This window comes from Somniosus microcephalus, chromosome 15 (genome assembly GCF_052327205.1).
Source record: "Somniosus microcephalus isolate GS21.2 chromosome 15, FLI_Smic_1.0, whole genome shotgun sequence".
In the NCBI taxonomy this organism is placed as follows: Eukaryota; Metazoa; Chordata; class Chondrichthyes; order Squaliformes; family Somniosidae; genus Somniosus; species Somniosus microcephalus.
Genome location: NC_141001.1, coordinates 68,968,277 through 68,988,203, shown reverse-complemented (window position 1 = coordinate 68,988,203; position 19,927 = coordinate 68,968,277). Strand labels below are relative to the sequence as shown.

The 19,927-nt window shown below is 41.9% G+C and overlaps 1 protein-coding gene across 2 annotated transcripts in view; it reads right to left on the bottom strand.

The window, feature by feature from the left end:
• The window catches only part of ipo7 (importin 7), a 58,818-nt gene extending 39,612 nt beyond the window's left edge, over positions 1–19,206 (bottom strand). Inside the window, exons 1-3 of one of the 2 annotated variants that reach the window (XM_086007976.1) lie at positions 18,852–19,206; positions 10,996–11,077; positions 484–637 (exon numbers count right to left, since the gene is read on the bottom strand). In XM_086007976.1, the coding sequence (XP_085864102.1) occupies positions 484–637; positions 10,996–11,077; positions 18,852–18,935 (320 nt within the window). In that variant the 5' untranslated portion in view covers positions 18,936–19,206. The remainder of the gene's footprint in view (positions 1–483; positions 638–10,995; positions 11,078–18,851) is intronic. The other variant, XM_086007977.1, reaches the window with a different exon arrangement.
• Positions 19,207–19,927: the final 721 nt, after the last annotated feature.

The following is a 19,927-nucleotide window of genomic DNA, read 5'->3' as shown; positions in this document are numbered from 1 at the left end:
GTGTGTTTAAAGAAGTTCTACTTACCTTTACAGGCTTCCTTCCTTCAGGTCTCGGGAGTCCCTCATCTCACCGGCACAGAAAGCAGAATGGCCGCGATCTGTCAAAAATTGCAGCATTCAGCTTTCTGTTCCGGAGAGATCTCTAAATCATCCTGACAGGAAGGAATTAACCTGGAGTACAGATTGTCAGTGTTTGACAGCTTCAAACAGCTGTGAAACGCTGACATTTCATCTGTCAAAAGGTCTTGACAGATGAAGTATCAATCTGTGACGTCACCTGTTGCCGGGTGGCCCTTAATTGGCCTGCTGAGCCCGCTGGGCGGGCTCAACAAGGTCAAGCAAGTCAAAATCGCGTGAGTTGGCTAAAACTCGATGGAGGCGGGACTACAACTCTGAAAATTGTAGTCCCGCCCATTGTGTTAATTTGCAGTATGGTGTTTACAGTAGCATTTATTAAAAAAAGGTACCTTTCCTATTACAAACCTTATCAACTCAGGTGACTGAATAATAGCCTCTATTATGTTGTCACGGATGAACTGTTGATCTTCCTCTGGGATAGTAAATGGTGGCACATCACTTGAAGCAGCTTCACGCTCAGCCCAGAACTGTGTAATTGTATTTTTCAAGTAAATTACACCTAAGAGAGAATTAAATCATTAGAAACTGCATCACATTACTTACCAACATTGCTGATGATTTACAATTCTGGGATTAAAATACATAATCTGGGAAAGATTTACTGATTTGTGCGTTACTAAATATTTGCATTTGATTAGCACAAGCAGATTCTCCAGTTTTTGTAAAGCAGGAACACTTTAAATTCCAGTTGAAATCACTTTAATTTAATTGATTTTCAGAGTCAGAAAGAACAAACTTGCATTTATATAGCACCTTTCACAACCTCAGGATGTTCCAAAGTGCTTGCCAGCCAATGAAGTACTTTTGAAACAGTCACTGTTGTAATGTAGGAAATACAGCAGCCAAGTCCCATGATGGAGAAAGGAATAGATGGACATGTTGTTAGGGCGAGATGAAATAAGGTCGAAGGAGGCTCGTTTGGAGCGTAAACACCAGCATGGACCCGTTGGGCCAAATGGCCTTTTTCAGTACTGCAAAATGACGTGTCGCTTTGTGTTAGATGAGGGATAAATGTTGGACGGGACTCCAGGAGCACGCCCCTGCTCTTCTTTGAATAATGCGGAGATCATTTACATCCACCTCAGAGCAGTTTAACATCCCATCCAAAGGATGGCACCTGACAGCGCAGTACTGAAGTGCCAGCCGAGATTATACGGCCAAGTCTCTGGAGTGGGGCTTGAACCCACAACCTTCTGACTCCGAGGCAAGCGTGCCATCATTAGGCCACGGCCGACACCATGATTGGCACCAGAGTTGACGGAGAGGTGTGTGCATATAGGCACAGAAAAACACACAAATTTAAATGAAACAGTCTCATTTCATTTAAAGTTACTCAGGTAAAGCAAATATTTCCAGACGCCATGGGCCGGATTTTGCTCTCAACGGTGAACAAATGGCACCAGCCATTCATGACAATTACCCACAGACTTTCTATGGGGTTTTGCACTGGAACATACTGTGATTTAAGAGCCATTTCAGCACAGCGCCCTCTACAAGGGATCTGGGACCTGTGTGAACAGGGCAAGCAACTGTGTATCGCCTTTACCAATAAGATTGAAAAATCGTTGAGGAGCAGAGTCTGAACCAGGAAGTGTCAGTTAGAATAGTTCATTCAATGTCAAATCAGGTACAGCAAAATATGGAAGGGATTAAGAGATAAAAAAAGCCAGAAAGGAAAAAAAAGTTTAAAATAGTAAATTATTTACTTTTCTTTTAAACCTCCAGCAATAATTAAAATCTGAAGGAATGAGACTCCACACTTTTAAGAGTTAATTTTCAGTGCCAGAGAGGTTGTTTGGCAGTAATAAGACTTATCACATCATTAAAAATTGACTTAAACTGGAATAGACAAGCCCGAACTCTTTCTGGTTGTTTGAGTATATCTCACATAAGTACAGCAACTTCACGCCATTGCATTATTTCAATGTCAAGTGTCTCGGCAATATACCATTATAGCGAAGCTTCTGGAGGAGCAGGGCAACTTGGACAGCAACTTCCCAACTTCTGTAATTAACTACACATGTGCGGTCACTGGCAGATGCTGTCCAATTTACACTTCAATAACAGTGAGCGTTGGTAGTCTCACCATTATTTCTATAGCAAAGTCCAGTCCCCTGTATCATGGGCAAGTGTTGTGAACAACAGGCATCAGAATTCTGTATCACTGTTTACAAGGTAGAGCATGAAAATCACAACAGGAAAATACCTAGTCGTTGCTTACAGCAGTAAAGGAATTATGAAAAGGCAATGACCTGCCCTTCCCTTCTATTCCCTTCCTCAAATCAAATTTCACTGAATACCAAAAATAAAAAATTGATAAGCTTATTTAGAATTTACCATAAATAGGAGGAAATTAGAGTCTCAAAACATTCCCCAATTGAATAGCCTATTTCTATGCTGTAACATTCTTTGTAATTCTATATAACTGAAATTCCTTAACTGCAGTCCACTACAAACTCTTAATTGAATTATTTAATAATCTATGTAATAACTAACTTTAAATACTAAATTGTTCACAAGACCATACATCTGGCCTCTCTGCAATTTAACAGAAAGAATTGAACTTTTTTAAAAATTAAAAAGCCAACCAACAAGAACAATTTCTCAGTTGTCAGTTTGCCACAACAGTTGTCAGTGACGAGCACAATCCTGAGTGACCACTTTGGAGCCCAGTTAACCTTCAAGAATAAGCCTGACCAGAACGTTAAGCCGAATGAATGATACAGTAAATAACATCTGCTCACACTGAGTTACAGCTCAATGAGCAACAGCAGCTTTCTAGTAGCTTGCCCATTCACGAGAGCCTAGACAGGTCAGCAGGTTATTTGATAGTGGGTACATTATAGCTCAGTCCTATCCTGTCTTACCCAACATACACACGAACACTTTTTGGCAAGGATCACTACTCTCAAATCCACAAGTGCTGAGATCAATTGTACTGTCTCCTCAAAATCAGCCAATACCAAGTGACCAGATCAAACCACAGGCCTGCCTGTTATGTATGGCTCAGCATCACACCAAGGTAAAGATGCGTTTATAGCTCTATTGAACACTCAGCAATTTTATGCAATGATTGCAGAGACACGCAAACCAGGAAGGTGCGAGGTTTGATCCTCCATCTGTGTTGTATCACTGGTACCACCACCCCAGCTGAACAGCTACCGCAGCACAGATTGAATTGTATGGTTCCCTGCATGGTTTACGTGTCGTTTTTTTAAAATTCTGATCGGATTAACTTTCTTCGCAGACAAAGCATCTTCCTCTCAACAGAACAGAACCAAATTAATTTCAAAGCAAGTGCGACAAGACTGACCATGTATACAAATATCCACCATTTTATTTACACATTAGCATGGGATCATATTGTGGCATGTTTTGGTCATTTCTTTCCAAGGGAGGATTTGGAAAAAGTTACATTCAACACTGGGTTTATCATGGCGCTTTCACACAGGTTTAAAGAGAGGCAGAGATAATAGGTCGTTAAGATGCTAATAAGTTATCGTTAATATTTCCCCATAGACTATAAATAATACGCAAATCATTAGACTATCTCAGCAATCAAAAGGCACCTCTTGTATTGTGATGGAAAGCCTTCAATCGCCTTAATGGTTGTGGACAGTGAGCTATAACACACATGCAGAGACAGTCAGGAGGCAATGGCTACAAGAAGATTAGGGCGCAGGAAAGCAGTCAGAAATTATCTTGTTTAAATCAAGGAAGGCAAACCAGTGATGTGGGAAAGTACAGGGTTGTCTTTACAGGAAACTTTGGTTTATCCGGAGGTTAACTGTCCGGAATGCTCGAGCCACCGGCAAAAATCAGGAGCTGTTTAGTTAGGTTTTTTTTCTTTTCGTTGCTTTTTTTCCCCCACCAGTCAGGCTCTGCAAGGTCTTGCTGAAGCTGTTGCTAAGCTACAGAGACGCTTGTAAGGTACGGCCGACTGTTTAGAAGCTGTTGCTAAGCAACAGGGTTTGTTGCCAGATACGGAGCTAAAAATCTCCGTATGTTTCAACATTAGCGCTGGTTTGTCCTGCAGTTTTGATGGGACGGCAACAGCTCGGTCCTGTCGATGCCAGATAGCACAGTTTCCTGTATTTGGTATTTTGTGAAGTTGTACTTTTTGAATGAAAGGGACATGCACAACTGTTGTTCTGTGAAACAAAGTAGCTCATCAATTTGTATCAAGTTTCATCTCACCAAGTGTTTACTCAGTCCACCTTCGAAGAGATTGAAGAAGCACCCATGCTAAAGACATGACTATCTAGTTCAGTTCATCAAGGGACACTACGGGTATGCTCCAAGTTATGCTATTGTACAAGTAGATATTAGGCAGTGCGAGATGCTCAGACGGCTTGTGGGAATGAATGACACCACTGAACCAGTAGATCTGAATTTGTAACAGAAGGACTGAAACTGATGAGGAAAAACTGCAATGGATATTAAGTAGGTGCTAATGCCCAATTTTCATACTATACATGAACAAAAACAAGAAATTGCAAAGCTGGAGGTGCTGGCACACCATTTCCCAGGCCAAGACAGAAACCAGGTGGCGGCTGGGAACAACAGTTTGCACCCACAATTCCACCATTAGAAGATTCCAATTTCTAGTTGATCTCCAGGAATTCTCTTGATAAAACTAGTCACTTTCAGATCCCCAGAAATCAGCTGTGGTGCAGCACAGCTTCAGTAATGTGAGGAAGTCCCACACCTGCCTCTTGTATTTTCAAATATATTTGAGGGGGAAAAACAAACTATCCACAATATATAGACACACATCTGTATCTGTAACCTCAAGACTTGACCATTCTGAACCTTGCACTAGAGAATGGAAAAGTTAGGATACCACTCTGATCACTACCCAGTGATCCCTGCTGGAAAGTGGATATTGGACAAGGACAGCATCAGGTGAGTGTGCTATCCTACAAGCAAAAGGCGAGTTTGCTGACCTATAAGCAAATAGCCTGCTGACATTTAAGGTCTGAGCTCACATGAATAGTGGCCACTTAGGTGAAGTACCAAAGGGCTGCCAGCACCATGAACTGCACCCCTGCAAGAGCTGGCATCTTTAGGAGAGTAAAGGGAGAAAGTATTAAAAAAAACATACTGTACCTGCTTAAAATATTAGTGTTTCAAATCAAAAATAGCTACATTTCTGGTGGTAGGAGGTGAAGAAAGGGTGATCATCTCTCACCTGCAACGGCTATAAAATTGGAGTCAAAATTTCTTAAAGCTCAATGTTACCAAAACCAAAAGCACTGTTCTCTGCTTGTGCTCGATTGGTCTTGGATTGCATCAACTTCTCCAGTTGCCCCTGCAGAGATATGCAACTTCAGTGCCTTGTTCGACCCGGATCTAACCTTCCTACTGCACACCTGGTCAGCTGCCAAGATTGCTTTCTTTCATATTGTCTACCTACACCCCTACTGTACCTCTACTAGCGCTCAAATTCTAATCCAACCTTTCATTGTCTCAATGCTTTCCACTTTAGAGTCCACCATTCACAAACTACAACTTATTCAAAACTCTGCAGCCTCGTCCTCTCTCACATAACCATCATCCCATCCTTTACCAAGATCCACTGGCCCCAGTTTCATGGAAATCAACATGTCATGTCGCTGCCCCATGCAATCGGAGCTGGTTTTTTCAGCAATCCATTCCTGCACACATCCTCGCTCCTCTGATGGATTGCAATTTGCTACTGCACTGTCAAAGGCTACACTTTCTGTCACATTACACACCCTGCCGTGTGGAATTATTTCCTTAAACAACTTGACCTTGCTATCCCCTCCCTACCTTCAAAGGGCTCCTTTTCTGTATGATGATGCATCAAGCCTCCCCACCCATCCCACAAATTTTCCTCTCTGCTTTTCTTCTTGGTATCTACCTTCTGGGTCTTTTAAAGCCAAGACTTTTAATATTTGAAAAGTGCTAGTTTATTACAAGACAAGAGGAGTGCTATATAAATTAAAGTTGTTGTAAGTAAACAGTTTATTCCACACATCTTTAAATACAAAACAGTTCCCATTTTAGATGCCAGCAGGCTTAAACTTGTAGTTGTGTGGTTGCAACCAGTCTATCTCCTATCCCCTCCCATTAGGTTTCAACAAGACTCACCTTCAATCTTTCTATTCGCAAAGCAAAAAAAACTAAAATTATGTCCCATTAAAACCACATATGGTAGAACATATCTCCCCTCCTTTTAATGAAACCATCCTGTAGTATAAATGGAACGATCTCACCAAAATGAGGAACTTCCCATCAATACTCTAATATTCTAACTGCAGAACGGAGCGTAAAATGATATAAGTCGGCCTGAAATAATTTAAATATGTAGAATAAGGAGCTACAACCATTAAATAAAACTAAACTGGGGAAGCGGTTTTGATGGTTTAGAATTTATTAGATGAGTGGCTAGGCCATACAGACCAAGAAAATCCGTGGCTCGATCCCCTCCACTGGCTGATTTGTCACACTGCTTGGCCAACTCCAGAAATTTCCTCCAATTAAATATTGGGAAGACCGAAGTTGCCATCTTCGGTGCCTGCCACGAACTCTGTTCCCTAGCCACCAAATCCAGCCCTCTCCCTGGCAACTGTTTTGAGGTTGAACCAGACTGTTTGCAACCTTGGTGTTGTATCCGATTCCAAGATGAGTTCCCGACCACATATCCGCTCCATCACCAAGACTGCCAACTTCCACCTCCGTAACATTACCCCATTACGCCCCTGCCTCAGCTCACCTGCTGCTGAAACCCTCACCCATGCTTTTGCTACCTCCAGACTCGACTAGTCCAATGCTCTCCAGGCCAGCCTCCCATCTTCCACCCTACATAATCTGAAACTTAACCAAAACTCTGCTGCCCGCATCGTAACTCGCACCAAGTCCCGTTCACCCATCACCCCTGTGCTCGCTGAACTACATTGGCTCCCAGTCTTGCAAAGCCTCAATTTTAAAATTCGCATCCTTGTTTTCAAATCCCTCCATGGCCGCTCTCCCCCACCTCTAATTTCCTCCAGCCGTACAACCCTCAGATCTCTGCACTCCTCCAATTCTGGCCTCTTGCGCATCCCCAATTTTAAATCGCTTCATCATTGGCAGCAGTGCTTCAGCTGCCAAGGCCCTAAGCTCTGGAATTACCTCCCTAAACCTCTCCACCTCTCTACATCCATCTCCTCCTTTAAGACGCTCCTTAAAACCCATCTCTGACCAATCTGTGCTAATATCTCATGTGGCTTGATGTCAAATTTTGTTTGACAACGCTCCTGCGAAGCATCTTGGGACGTTTTACTACTTTAAAGGCACTATATAAATGCAAGTTGTTGTTGTGCTCACCTAATTCTCTGCTCAGTTAACTGAACTCAGACAGGAAAGTAGTAATGGTGCTTCAACTGACCTCAGCTCAGCTCCCCCGAATTAGGGAGAGAAAAACTGATGACAGCAGCAAAAATGTGAACAGAAATCAAAAGCCTGGTCCAATTGACTCATTGTAAAAGTGAGGCATCGGTTGCTGCAGCATTACTATTGTATGAAAAACTAGAAAGGTCTAAGATTATATACTTTTTCCAATACATAAACTTGAGCAAATATGGATATAAAATGAACCAAATTTGCTGTGTTTTTTCCATTTTCTGACAAATCCATTATTAATGGGACAACAACCAATTAAAAATGAATTTTTAAAAGTACTGTATCAGGCCTAATTCTTAGCAAGAAAATCACTGCTGTCATCAATTTACAGTCTAAAAACATTGGGAAAGTCTGAGGTAGTTTGCTGTCAGTAGGCAGTTTCTGGCAACACCACTTGTACATTCATTACACCAACACCAGCAATGCAATACCAGCTCCTGGCACCAATCTGCAACGGCATGCCTGGCTTGAGGCTGCAAACATTGGCTCTCACAGGAATGATTAAAGGTGTCTCCCATGCACCATCATACATAAATGAAATGCGTGACTTAGTTGAAAATAAAATAAAAGTCTACAACTGAAGTGCATTTACACATGCAAGAGTCAGTGTTGAAGTTTAATGCAGCGTGCATTTCTTTGCTGGGGATTCTAGAGACCAAGAACTAGAAATTTAAGTAATAGTTCCCTCAAATGCTTCAAATTTTGTTTACAAACTCAATCTGGAGCCTAAACTTTGAGGAAAAAAATAAAAAGGTTAGCTAATTTCAGTACCCAAAACACATATGCACAATATAGATTATCTTTAAATGCTATAAGGTTTAAAGGCAAAAGGTGGGAAGTGGTGTTGCACAGGGATCGGTGCTGGGGCGACTGTTCACTATTTACATAAATGATTTGGACTTGGGAATTGCAAGTACAGGAAACTTTCGTTTAACCGGAGGCTAAATGTCTGGAAAGCTCTATCTACCGGCAAAATTCAGGAGCTGTTTCCTATAAGTTTTTTTTACTTCTCGTTGCTTTTTTTTTTTTCCCAGTCAGGCTCTGCAAGGTCTAGCTGAAGCTGTTGCTTAGCTACAGAGACGCTTTTAAGCTACGGCCGACTGTTTTGATGCTGTTGCTAAGCAACAGGGTTTGTTGATTCACACGGAGCTCAAAAGCGCCGTATGTTTTAACATTAGCGCTGGTTTGTACGGCAGTTTTGATGGTACGGCACCAGCTCGGTCCCGTCAGTGCCAGGTATCAGAACGTTTCCTGTACAACTTCAAAATTTGCGGACGACACCAAATTTGGGGGTGTAGTTAATAAAGGGGGACGGCGACAAAATACAGGAAAACATCAATAAACTTGCGGAATGGGTGTGTACCTGGCAAATGGAACTTCAATAAAGGCAAGTGTGCGATAGTACATTTTGGTAGGAAGAATAAGGAGGCCACATATTCCTTGGAAAATAAATGTCTAAATGGGGTAGAGGAGCAGAGGGATCTGGGGGTACAGATACACAAATCACTAAAAGTCGTGACACAGATTAATAAGGCTATTAAAAAAGCAAACAAAGCACTGGGGTTCAATTCTAGAGGGATAGAACTGAAAAGCAGAGAAGTTATGTTGAACTTGTATTGAACCTTGATTAGACCACACTTGGAGTACTGTGAACAGCTCTCCATATTATAAAAAGGATAGTGAAGCACTGAAGGTGGTGCAAAAGAGATTTGCTGGAATGATACCAGAACTGAAAAGTTGTACCTATCAGGAAAAATTGAATAGGCTGGGGCTCTTTTCTCTAGAAAAGAGAAGACTATGGGGTGATCTGATAGAGGTTTTTAAGATTATGAAAGTGTTTGACAGGATAGACAGAGATGATGATTCCACTTGCAGGAAAAACCAGAACTAGGGGCCATAAATACAAGTTAATCACTAATAAATCCGATAGGGAATTCAGGAGAAACTTCTTTACCCAGAGAGTGGTTAGAATGTGGAACTCGCTGCCACAAGCAGTAGTTGAGGTGACTAGCATAGATGCATTTAAGGGGAAGCTAGATAAACACACGAGAAAGGAATAGAATATGTTGATGAGTTTAGATGAAGTAGAGTTTGAGCAGACTTGTGTGGAGCATAAATACTGGCATAGGCCCGTTGGGCCGAATGGCATTTGTAGCTACCAAATTCAAACCCCAGCTGGCTGAAAGCAGCCAGCTCAACGGAGACTGGGAACTGAACTTGGTTAGTGTTGTTTAGTGCTGCACTGGGCAATGCCCATACCCACTAGTAGCCATTGGAGTAAGTCTCCTCCCCTTCCTGTTCGAGCCTTTAAAAGTCAGATTGACCTGCCTTTAATAAACTGAAAAGTTAAGAGCACTTCCTCCACCCAGAGTACTTTTTTTTTAAAATAAAGTAGCTGCCACCTCCAAAATGGACAATGGGAGTCAGAGAGAAACTTAAATAAAGCAACTAGTATTTTTAAAGTTAGCTTCAAGTGAAAAACGAGGAAAGACAGATTAAAAGAGAAAAAAAGTAAAATTATACAATCAGAATGGGAAATGAGAAAATAAACAGGATGGGGGAAGAGAGGGGGCCAAATTAGGATACTTAAAATGTTTTTAATAAGGCATTGTTTAATATAACTGTTAAACTGCAAAAATAATCAAGCGACACCTGATACTTTAGCTGAATTACTGCATTTATGCTTATTCCAACTTACAAAGCTATCTGGTTTATGGAGACAGTCTATTTCCAGGACTTGCAGTCCGAGGGATAAAGAGCAAATCCAATGTTTTTTTAAGGAAGTGCACAGTTCTGCACCAAAGCGCTAAATGATGTCATGCGCAAGCAGTAAGCTTTTATATTGTCCACTGAATGACACTAGCGAGAAAAAAGTATTCGGTAAGCAAAATAGATTACCAACAAAGTTTTCCATGTTTACTTAAGCTTAACTATAAAACCATGCTTCCACATTAGTCAGGTGTAGTTCCACCATATTTCAGCAATAAACTTTCACTTATATAGTGCCTTAAATAATATCACAAAGGTGCTTCAAAATAACCACAAAGAAAATGGATACTAGGCCAGAGTGATTAGGAGGGTGCTTGAAAACTTGGGCAAAGAGGAGTTTCAAGAAGGAGATGGGTTGCAGCTTTTTCAAGTAGTGGGATGTGGAATGGTTTAGCACCATCTCTCTCTCTCCTAGTCATTTGGACATATTCTGAATATCCAGGAAATTTAAAAGTGTTGCACTTACATATTTAGATTTCCAAATTATTTCTTGCTATTGACTAGACTCTGATGCAACATGCAGAACTAAATGTGGTGAATAATCTCACCAGATCAAAAAGGATATTACTCAGAAGCTACATACAAGCAGCTAGGACAACATATAGCCAGTAATATGGAATGTCCAACTTGGAGCTGCTTTGGGCTTCATTGTACTTTGTTTCTGGACAGTTAATCACTTACCTGCTTGCCTCACAGGCAGATCCAGTTGGTCTGACATTGTAATTTGAAGCAGAGTTGATACAAAGGTAACAGCTTTGTTGGCCTGTAATTTACAAAAAATAAAAGAATCTATTAGACAACTATTTAAAATATTAGTGCAGATTATAATTTCATAAAGGCAACAGGAATCAGTGTTGAGAAACACATTTCCAGTCTGGTCATCTGATGTCAAAAAGAGTGCTTGAACCATGCCGACAGCAGTTAGATGCAATGTAAAGCCCCCTCTACTTGATCCCATCCCTACAATATGCTGTAACCTCAATACACTTTAACCCCAATCTTAGATGAGCAGCCCCATACTACACCAGTATGGGTTTCTCCACCCCCCCACTACTTCCCAACCAGTTATTGTTTTTGGCTATAATTGAGGCAATTTAGTTCTGGATGTTGTGCAATTTTATGCCACAAATTCCTTCCTAAAGATTAGGTTGATATTACTGAAACTCATTTCAAGTAGGGCTTCTACAGCCAAGGAGAAGTTTCTTTCACCCCACCAGTTTATCTTGATTTGAACCTAGCTACAAGGGGTGAAAGAACAGTGTGCAACACTCAAACTTCCAATTCAAATTCCTGATTTATCTCTTAATGGAATGGCAACACTCTCCTGTACAAAATGTTAGAAACAAAATCTGCAGAGTATCAGTATTCATATTTCCAATTTTCTTCCTTCTCCTAAAAAGGTGCCAACTCTTGTTAAGAGTATGGTTACAGCAACCAGCAGATCTCGTATACCTCCAAGTGGTCATTAGTTATACGTGAGCTTGATGGCTGAGGATTACCAAACTATTGAACATTGCATTTAAGTTCAAACCTGCCCTCGCATGCTACTCAGATGGACACACTTTCCAGTAGGAGTTACTGGCCAGCTATCGGGAACAAGGTCAACAGTAGTCATCGCAACTGTTATCTTGTTTGAGGGAAGCTAACTCAGCAGAAACCCAAGACTAAAACAGGTTAAGTAAAAAGCAAAATACCATACAGGCTGGAAATGAAACAAGAACAGAAAATGCTGGAAACAGATCAGCCAGCACCTGTGCAGAGAACAGACAAGTTAACATTTCAGGTGCAGACCCTTTTTCAAAATTGAAAAATGAGACGTGGACAAGCATATTAATACAATTAGAAAAACATTAAAAGAGACAGTGAGTAAATAGCCATGGATGTGCAGATCTTGGAGAAATGTGATAGATAGGAAACATGGAAAAACAAAGTCATGTTGGAATTAATGCTGGTTTGAAAATGAGGGCATAGCTAAAGTCTGAAGTTACTGAAATCAATGTTCATACTTTTAAAGAAACCAGTAAAGTCTTATCCTTAAAAAAAGAACAGTTCTTGTAAAATGTACTTTCAATAGATCCAGTAGGTCAAGCTGATACAATTGTCATAAATTTATATTACAAAACACTGTTGGATTGCTAACTTACTTTACATTAAAGGAGGCAGGGGGAAGGGATTTATCCTTTTCAACCCAAGTTACAGTTGTACTATGTCTGGATCCTAGAGTAGTCAGATCCATTTCAGGCCCACATAGGTACACTAATCACGAGGGCAGCTGGCCAAAATATTTAACAGATCTTGACTTGTATAGTTAAAATTACTGTAATAGGTAAAAATTAGAATAGAATCTCTGCAGGACTGCCAGAGCCCATTTGCAGCCACTGTGGGAATATTGCATTGGCTGAGCTAAACTGTTCTGAGCAAGAAATGAACAGAGGTTTGTGAATGGCCTATCACTGCCTTCCCTTACAGAAAATACACTGCACAGAAGTAGAGACAGAAATGTCCAACATGCACATTATTTGTTGCATCATACATAGTTCCACTAAAGCCTCCATTGATTCACGTTTTGACACAAGACACGGAGATATTTCATTTCCAGTGACTGACTCCCAGAAATAAAAATAAATAAATATAGACAACAGATCAGGTTAGAATTGTTCTGAAAAAGACATTGAGATGTTGAATAATCATGGCAAACTCAGACAAACCAGAAACACAGGTTAGATTGTTGTTTCAAGTCTGGTCTAAAACCATAACTGCTGCAAATATCCAAACAGATTTAAAATGAGCATGGATTCTGAAACTAGAACTCAGTGTTCCAAAGTTGAGTGAATCAAAACTAAACATTAATAGCAGTTACATTAACCAAGTGTACATTCCCAACGATTTCCAGCAAATACCTTCGTCAAAATTTTCCCATCACATTCTGGGGCCTAGTTGGATCCTGAGATTGGGGGGTAGGGGGTTGAGCGAAGAGAAGCAGGAGAGAAAGAAAAAAGTAAATTCCTACACCTGATCACTGTTTCCTGGTAGTGTACAAGCACGTGTCAGGTGATGTCCACTATGATTCAATAACCTTGTAACATTCACTGCCAAGGTTCACATGAATACTGGCCAAGTTTCCCACGCCGGATGGCTGGTCCCTACTGAAAGTAAATGTGGAGAGATCAGGTGATATCCCCATGGTACAATAGTTTAACAGTATTCACTAAGGCTCATGCATGTAGAATAGTTGCTTGGACAAGTACCAAAGAGCAATAGCATCCATGAGCTGTACGCCGACAAAAGAATAAATGTCTTCAGAAAAGTAGAAAGTGGGTTACAAGATTCCTGTCGGTGTCCTGCAATACAAAAGGCTTTTTATTCATGTCATTAGTACCAATACGTAAGCCAACCACAATACCCTGACACTTGGCACGCATCAGGTTGTCCACATGGTCCTGGAGATGTGCGACTCTGTGCCCCGGGAAACAACAGACTGCTCTGGATAGAGCCTTGCATCAGCACAGGCTATCTGTATGTTGCACGATGGAGTCCCTGTGAGGATTGCACGTTGCATCTCCTGTGTTTTTGGTGACCGTTTTTGTTGCATTCCCCATGCCTTTTCTGGGAGGTTGATGTGAGCAGTGAGGGTCATCAGTTGGGGTGATGCTGATGCCATTGCATGTAGAATCCCCTAAATCAGAGGGGCAAACCTATTTGGAGATGTAATGGAATCTAAAGTTGAGAAGGATCCATTTAACGTCATGGGAGGATTAAATTTGATTTAATAAGTCATATATGCTGGTGGTGTCTGATATGTTAGCCACTAGCCGCATGTGGCTAATTGAGATTTCAGATGTGGCCGAGTGCACTTTTGATTAGTAAATTTAAAAAATGAGTAATAGACACCATGTGATCGCAATGCTCATTCTCATGGCGTATGCATGTCTACTTTAACCATATTACACATGTTAGTAAAACGATAAGATGAAAGTGTGTGCAAGTTATTTCAAGTTTGCTTGAGGCAAATAGCAGATGCATTTAACGGGAATTTAGATAAGTGCATGATGGAGAAAGGAATAGAAAGATATTGTGAGCTGAAATAAGATCAGAGGAGGCGCGTGTGGAGCATAAACACTGGCATAGACCTGTTGGGCTGAATGGCCTTTTTCTGTGCTGTAAAATTCTATGTAATATGAAACAAATACATTATTCCCAAGTGCTCCAGCTTTCTTCCCAACAGTTTATTATAACTCAGTGTATTGGTAAGGATACCAAGCTACACTTGCCCCAGCACCTGCCATCAGAATCTGGGGAATGAGGTCAGTCAAGTGGAGCAAGTGTCGGTAGGTGAACATTTAGGGAACAGTGACCATAGTATCATAAGGTTTACATTAGCTATGGAAAAGGACGGAGCAATCTAGAGTAAGAATGTTTAACTTGGGGGGAGGGGCGGGGGAGGCCAATTTCAGTGGGATGAGAACGGATCTGGCCTGGGTAAACTGGAATCTAAGATTGGCAGGTAAAACTGTAATGGAACAATGGGCTGCCTTTAAAGAGGAAAGAGTTAGGGTAGAGTCGAGGTAAATCCCCACGAGGGGGAAAGGTAAGGCAACTAAAGTCAGAGCTCCCTGGATGACAAAACAGATAGCCATTATGATGAAGCAGAAAAAGAGCACGTATGCCAGGTGTCAGATTGCAAAACATCCGAGAATCAGACTACAGGAAACTCTCTGGTATCCGGCACTGACGGGACCGAGCTGGTGCCGTACCATCAAAACTGCCGTAGAAACCAGCGCTAATGTTAAAACATACGGAGCTTTTGAGCGCCGTGTGAATCAACAAACCCTGTTGCAGCTTCAAAACAGTCAGCCGCAGCTTAAAAGCGTCTCTGTAGCTAAGCAACAGCTTCAGCTAGACCTTGCAGAGCCTGACTGGAAAAAAAAGCAACGAGAAGTAAAAAAAACTTATAGGAAACAGCTCCTGAATTTTGCCGGTAGATAGAGCTTTCCGGACATTTAACCTCCGGTTAAACGAAAGTTTCCTGTATATTCAGAAAGGCCAGAGGAGAAGTGAAAACGAAAAGAGGGGCAAAGAGAGGGTATGAGAATTGAATGGCAGCCAACATAAAAGGTAATACAAAAGTCTTCTATAGGCATATAAATAGTAAAAGGGTAGTAAGAGGGGGGGTGGGGCTGATTAGGGACCAAAAAGGAGACCTATGCATAGAGATAGAGGGTATGGCCGAGGTACTAAATGAGTACTTTGCATCTGTCTTCACCAAGAGGATGCCGCCATAGATAGTGAAGGAGGGGGTAGTAGAGACATTTGATAGGATAAAAATTGATAGAGGTAACAGAAAGGCTGGCTGTACTTAAAAGTAGATAGGTCACCAGGAGCGGATGGGATGCATCCTTGGATGCCGAGGGATTTGAGGGCGGAAATCGCGGAAGTACTGGGTGATGAGGGTGGAAATCGCGGAGGTACTGGCCATAATATTCTAATCCTCCATACACATAGGGGTGGTGCCAGAGGACCGGAGAATTACCAAAAGAGTACACCATTGTTTAAAAAGGATGTAAAGACAAACCCAGCAACTACAGGCCAATCAGTTTAACCTCAGTAATGGGGAAACTTTTAGAAACAGTAATCAAGGACAAAGTTAACAGTCACTTGGATAGGTGTGGATTAATTAAGGAAAGCCAGCACAGATTTGTTAAAGGCAAAGCGTGTTTAACCAACTTGATAAGAGTTTTTTGATGAGGTAACAGAGGGTTGATGAGGGCAATGCAGTTGACGTAGTGTACATGGATTTCCAAAAGATGTTTGACAAAGTGCCACATAATAGGCTTGCCAGCAAAGTTGAAGTTCATGGAATTAAAGGGACAGTGGCAGCATGGATACAGACTTAGCCAAGTGACCGGAAACAGAGTAGCATTTTCTGTTGTTATTTCGGATTTCCAACATCTGCAGTATTTTGCTATCGTACTAGTGGTAAACAGTTGTTTTTCAAACTGGAAGAACATATAAGAACATAAGAAATAGGAGCAGGAGGAGGCCAATCGGCCCCTCGAGCCTGCTCCGCCATTCAATAAGATCATGGCTGATCTGATCCTAACCGCCAATCCACTATCACAGAACCATCTCCTGAATCTAACAGAATTAGACACACGAAATAGGAGCAGGATCAGGCTACACGGCCCCTGGGCCCGCTCCGCTACCCCCAGGGCCATGACCGATCCAAATTCCTGCCCGCTCCCCGTAACCCTTAATTCCCTTTACTTCTAGGAAACTGTCTATTTCTGTTTTAAATTTATGTAATGATGTAGCTTCTACAGCTTTTTGGGCCAGCATATTCCATGGACCTACCACCCTCTGAGTGAAGTAGTTCCTCATCTCAGTTTTGAAAGAGCAGCCCCTTATTCTAAGACTATGCCCCCTAGTTCTAGTTTCACCCATCATCGGGAACATCTTCCCCGCATCCACCCGATCCGACCCCTTCACAATCTTATATGTTTCAATAAGATCGCCTCTCATTCTTCTGAACTCCAATGAGTAGAGTCCCAATCTAGTGGTGTTTCCCAGGGGTCAGTACTAAGACCACTGCTTTTCTTGATATATATTAATGACTTGGACGTGGGTGTACAGGGCACAATTTCAAAATTTGCAGTTGAGACAAAACTTGGAAGTATAGTGAACAGTGAGGAGTGTGATAGACTTCAGGAAGACAAACAGGTTAGTGAAATGGGTGGACACGTGGCAGATGAAATTTAACGCAGAAAAGAGTGAAGTGATACATTTTGGTAGAAAGAATGAGGGGAGGACATATAAACTAAAATGGTACAATCCTAAAGGGGGTGCACAAACAGAGATACCTGTGGGTATATGTACACAAATCGTTGAAGGTGGCAGGTTACAAAAGCAGTTAAAAAGGCTTACAGGATCCTGGGCTTCATAAATAGGGGGATAGAGTACAAAAGTGTGTAAATTATGAACCACCTGTATAAAACACTGGTTCGGCCTCAACTGGAGTATTGTGTCCAATTTTGGGCACCGCACTTTAGGAAGGATATGAAGGCCTTAGAGAGGGTGCAGAAAAGATTTATAAGAATGGCTCCAGGGATGAGGAACTTCAGTTATGTGAATAGACTGGGGAAGCTGGGGTTGTTCTCCTTAGAGTAGAGAAGGTTGTGAGATTTGATAGAGGTGTTCAAAATCATGAAGGGTCTGGACAAAGTAGAGAGAGAAACTGTACCCATTGGCAAAAGGGTCGAGAACCAGAGGACACATTTAAGGTGATTGGCAGAAGAACCAAAAGCGACGAGGAAAAACTTTTTTACACAGCGAGTAGTTATGATCTGGAATGCACTGCCTGAATGGGTGGTGGAGGCAGATTCAATTGTGGCTTTCAGAAGGGAATTGGATAAGTACCTGAAGGAAAAAAAATTGGCAGGGCTATGGGGAAAGGGTGAGGGTGTGGAACAAGCTGAAGTGCTCTTGCAGAGAGCTGGCACGGGCTCGACAGGCCAAATGGCCTCCTTCTGTGCTGCAACCATTCTATGATTCTAACATCAAGTTGTATTTTGCAAGAAGCTGATTTAATAGATTTAAATCTAGCTTGCTCAAATGTAACAGCAAAGGAAAAAAGTGTTTTGTGACAAGCTAATCGTATTTTTATTAACTCAAGTCTACACAAACTAACATACACTTTGGGGGAGGGGAAGGGAAAAGGGGAAGTGTAACAACCAGGCCAACATTGTGATTGAGCACTGGAGCACTTGTAATCATTGCAAGAGAGCAGGACAACCTAGGTTCCATTCTTCACTCAGTTCCCCAAAGTAGAGGCATCCTGCTTGACAGTGCCCTGTCAAGCAGGCACTGACAGAGAACTGGGCAAAAGCCACATTTGGCAGCAGCACGAGTTAAAGTGAAATGAAGATAAATAAGAAGGGGGGGGGGGGGGGGGAGGAAAGAATATAGATAAGGCTAAAGCACCCTAAAAAAAAAGCTGGCTCTCTGAACTTTGACAAAAGAACTCCGTACTTTAACGTTACAACTGTTGTTATTTAACGTTGCAGCCACAATTTTATTTGCTTAACAAATTAGGAAAACGAGGGTTGTGCTTCTATGGCCCAGGGACGAATGCTGTACCCGCATTCCCACTAAATACACATAATAAAGTTCGCAATCCACTTGATGCATGAACAAGAAAAACTCGACATTACTAGGCTGGTGTAAATACAATCCCAAAAGGCACGTTCAACTATTCATCACTTTATTGCGGCTAGTGAGGAGGAAGCAATATCTGCAGGTTAACGGTCAATAAATTGACTCCAAGAACATTTTGATCAGTTATGTGCGATTTTAGGCGTAAGAAACGCTCAACCTTGTAACATGTCTGCCAGCAGCAGCCGGCCTCAGGCCGGACGCGGGCGCTAACGCCGAGGCCTGGCTCGCCGCAAGCCTTGGATTTCATACTCCGCGCACACCGACCGACCGACAACCCGCCCGCTACTTGCGAAGAGCCGGGGCCTGGGCTTCAATTATTGTGTTACCTCGTTGAGCTGGCGTTCGGCCGCCTCCCTCAGCGCAGGGTCCATGGTCCCCCTCAGGGCCTCGATGATTTTATTTGGATCCATCGGAAGTTTCTCTGCCGCGCTCACTCGAAGAGAATCGACGTTCAATTTAAAAATTAAAAAAAAAAGTCGCGTGTCTTTTTCTCTTTATAAAAAAAATAATTAATGAAGTACTCGCGCTGGTGGGCCGCCCCGCCGGGTGCTGCTAAGTTGGCCTCTCAGCTAGCGGCCGATGCGCACATGGAAGCTGCGCTTCAACAGCCGCCGGCGCCAAAGGAAGAGCGTCGCCCGCCGTGCCCGGATACATGGGCGCGAGACCGCCCGCTCACCACCTTCCGCTTCCGCCAACCACATCCGCCTCGCCGTTCGCAGGGCGACCAGGGAAATGTAGTCCGCACCCTGTGCGCAGGCGCCAGTTGAGTGCCGGACCGTACCCTCACCTTACGAAAACGAAGAGTCACAGGATTGCCAATAGGACTGGTGTAAAATTGTTTTTCATTATGGGTACCTGTACTGTTAATATTGTTGATTTGTCTGTAAAATTTATCACTGCATTTGTACTGTTAATCCTAAAGCTGTTTTTTAAGGCTTTGTTTTATTGCGGTTAATGAATGTAATGGATTTATCATGTAATTGATGAGTTGTAACAAGTACTATCATCAGATTTAAATAAAAGAGGAACCCTCACCTTACGAAAACGAAGAGTCACTAGATTGCCAATAGGACTGGCGTAAAATTGTTTTTCATTATTGGTACCTGTACTGTTAATATTATTGATTTATCTGTAAAATTTACCACTGCATTTATACTGTTAACCCTAAAGCTGTTTCTAAGGCTTTGTTTTATTGCGGCTAATGAATGTAATGGATTTATTATGTAATTGATGAGTTGTAACAAGTACTACCATATTTAAATAAATATGTTTAATTAAAAAAAAACCTCACCTTACGATAGCAAAATACTGTGGATGCTGGAAATCCGAAATAACAACGCTGGAAAACTCAGCAGGCCAGGCAACATCCGTGGAGAGGGAAACAGAGTCAATGTTTCAGGTC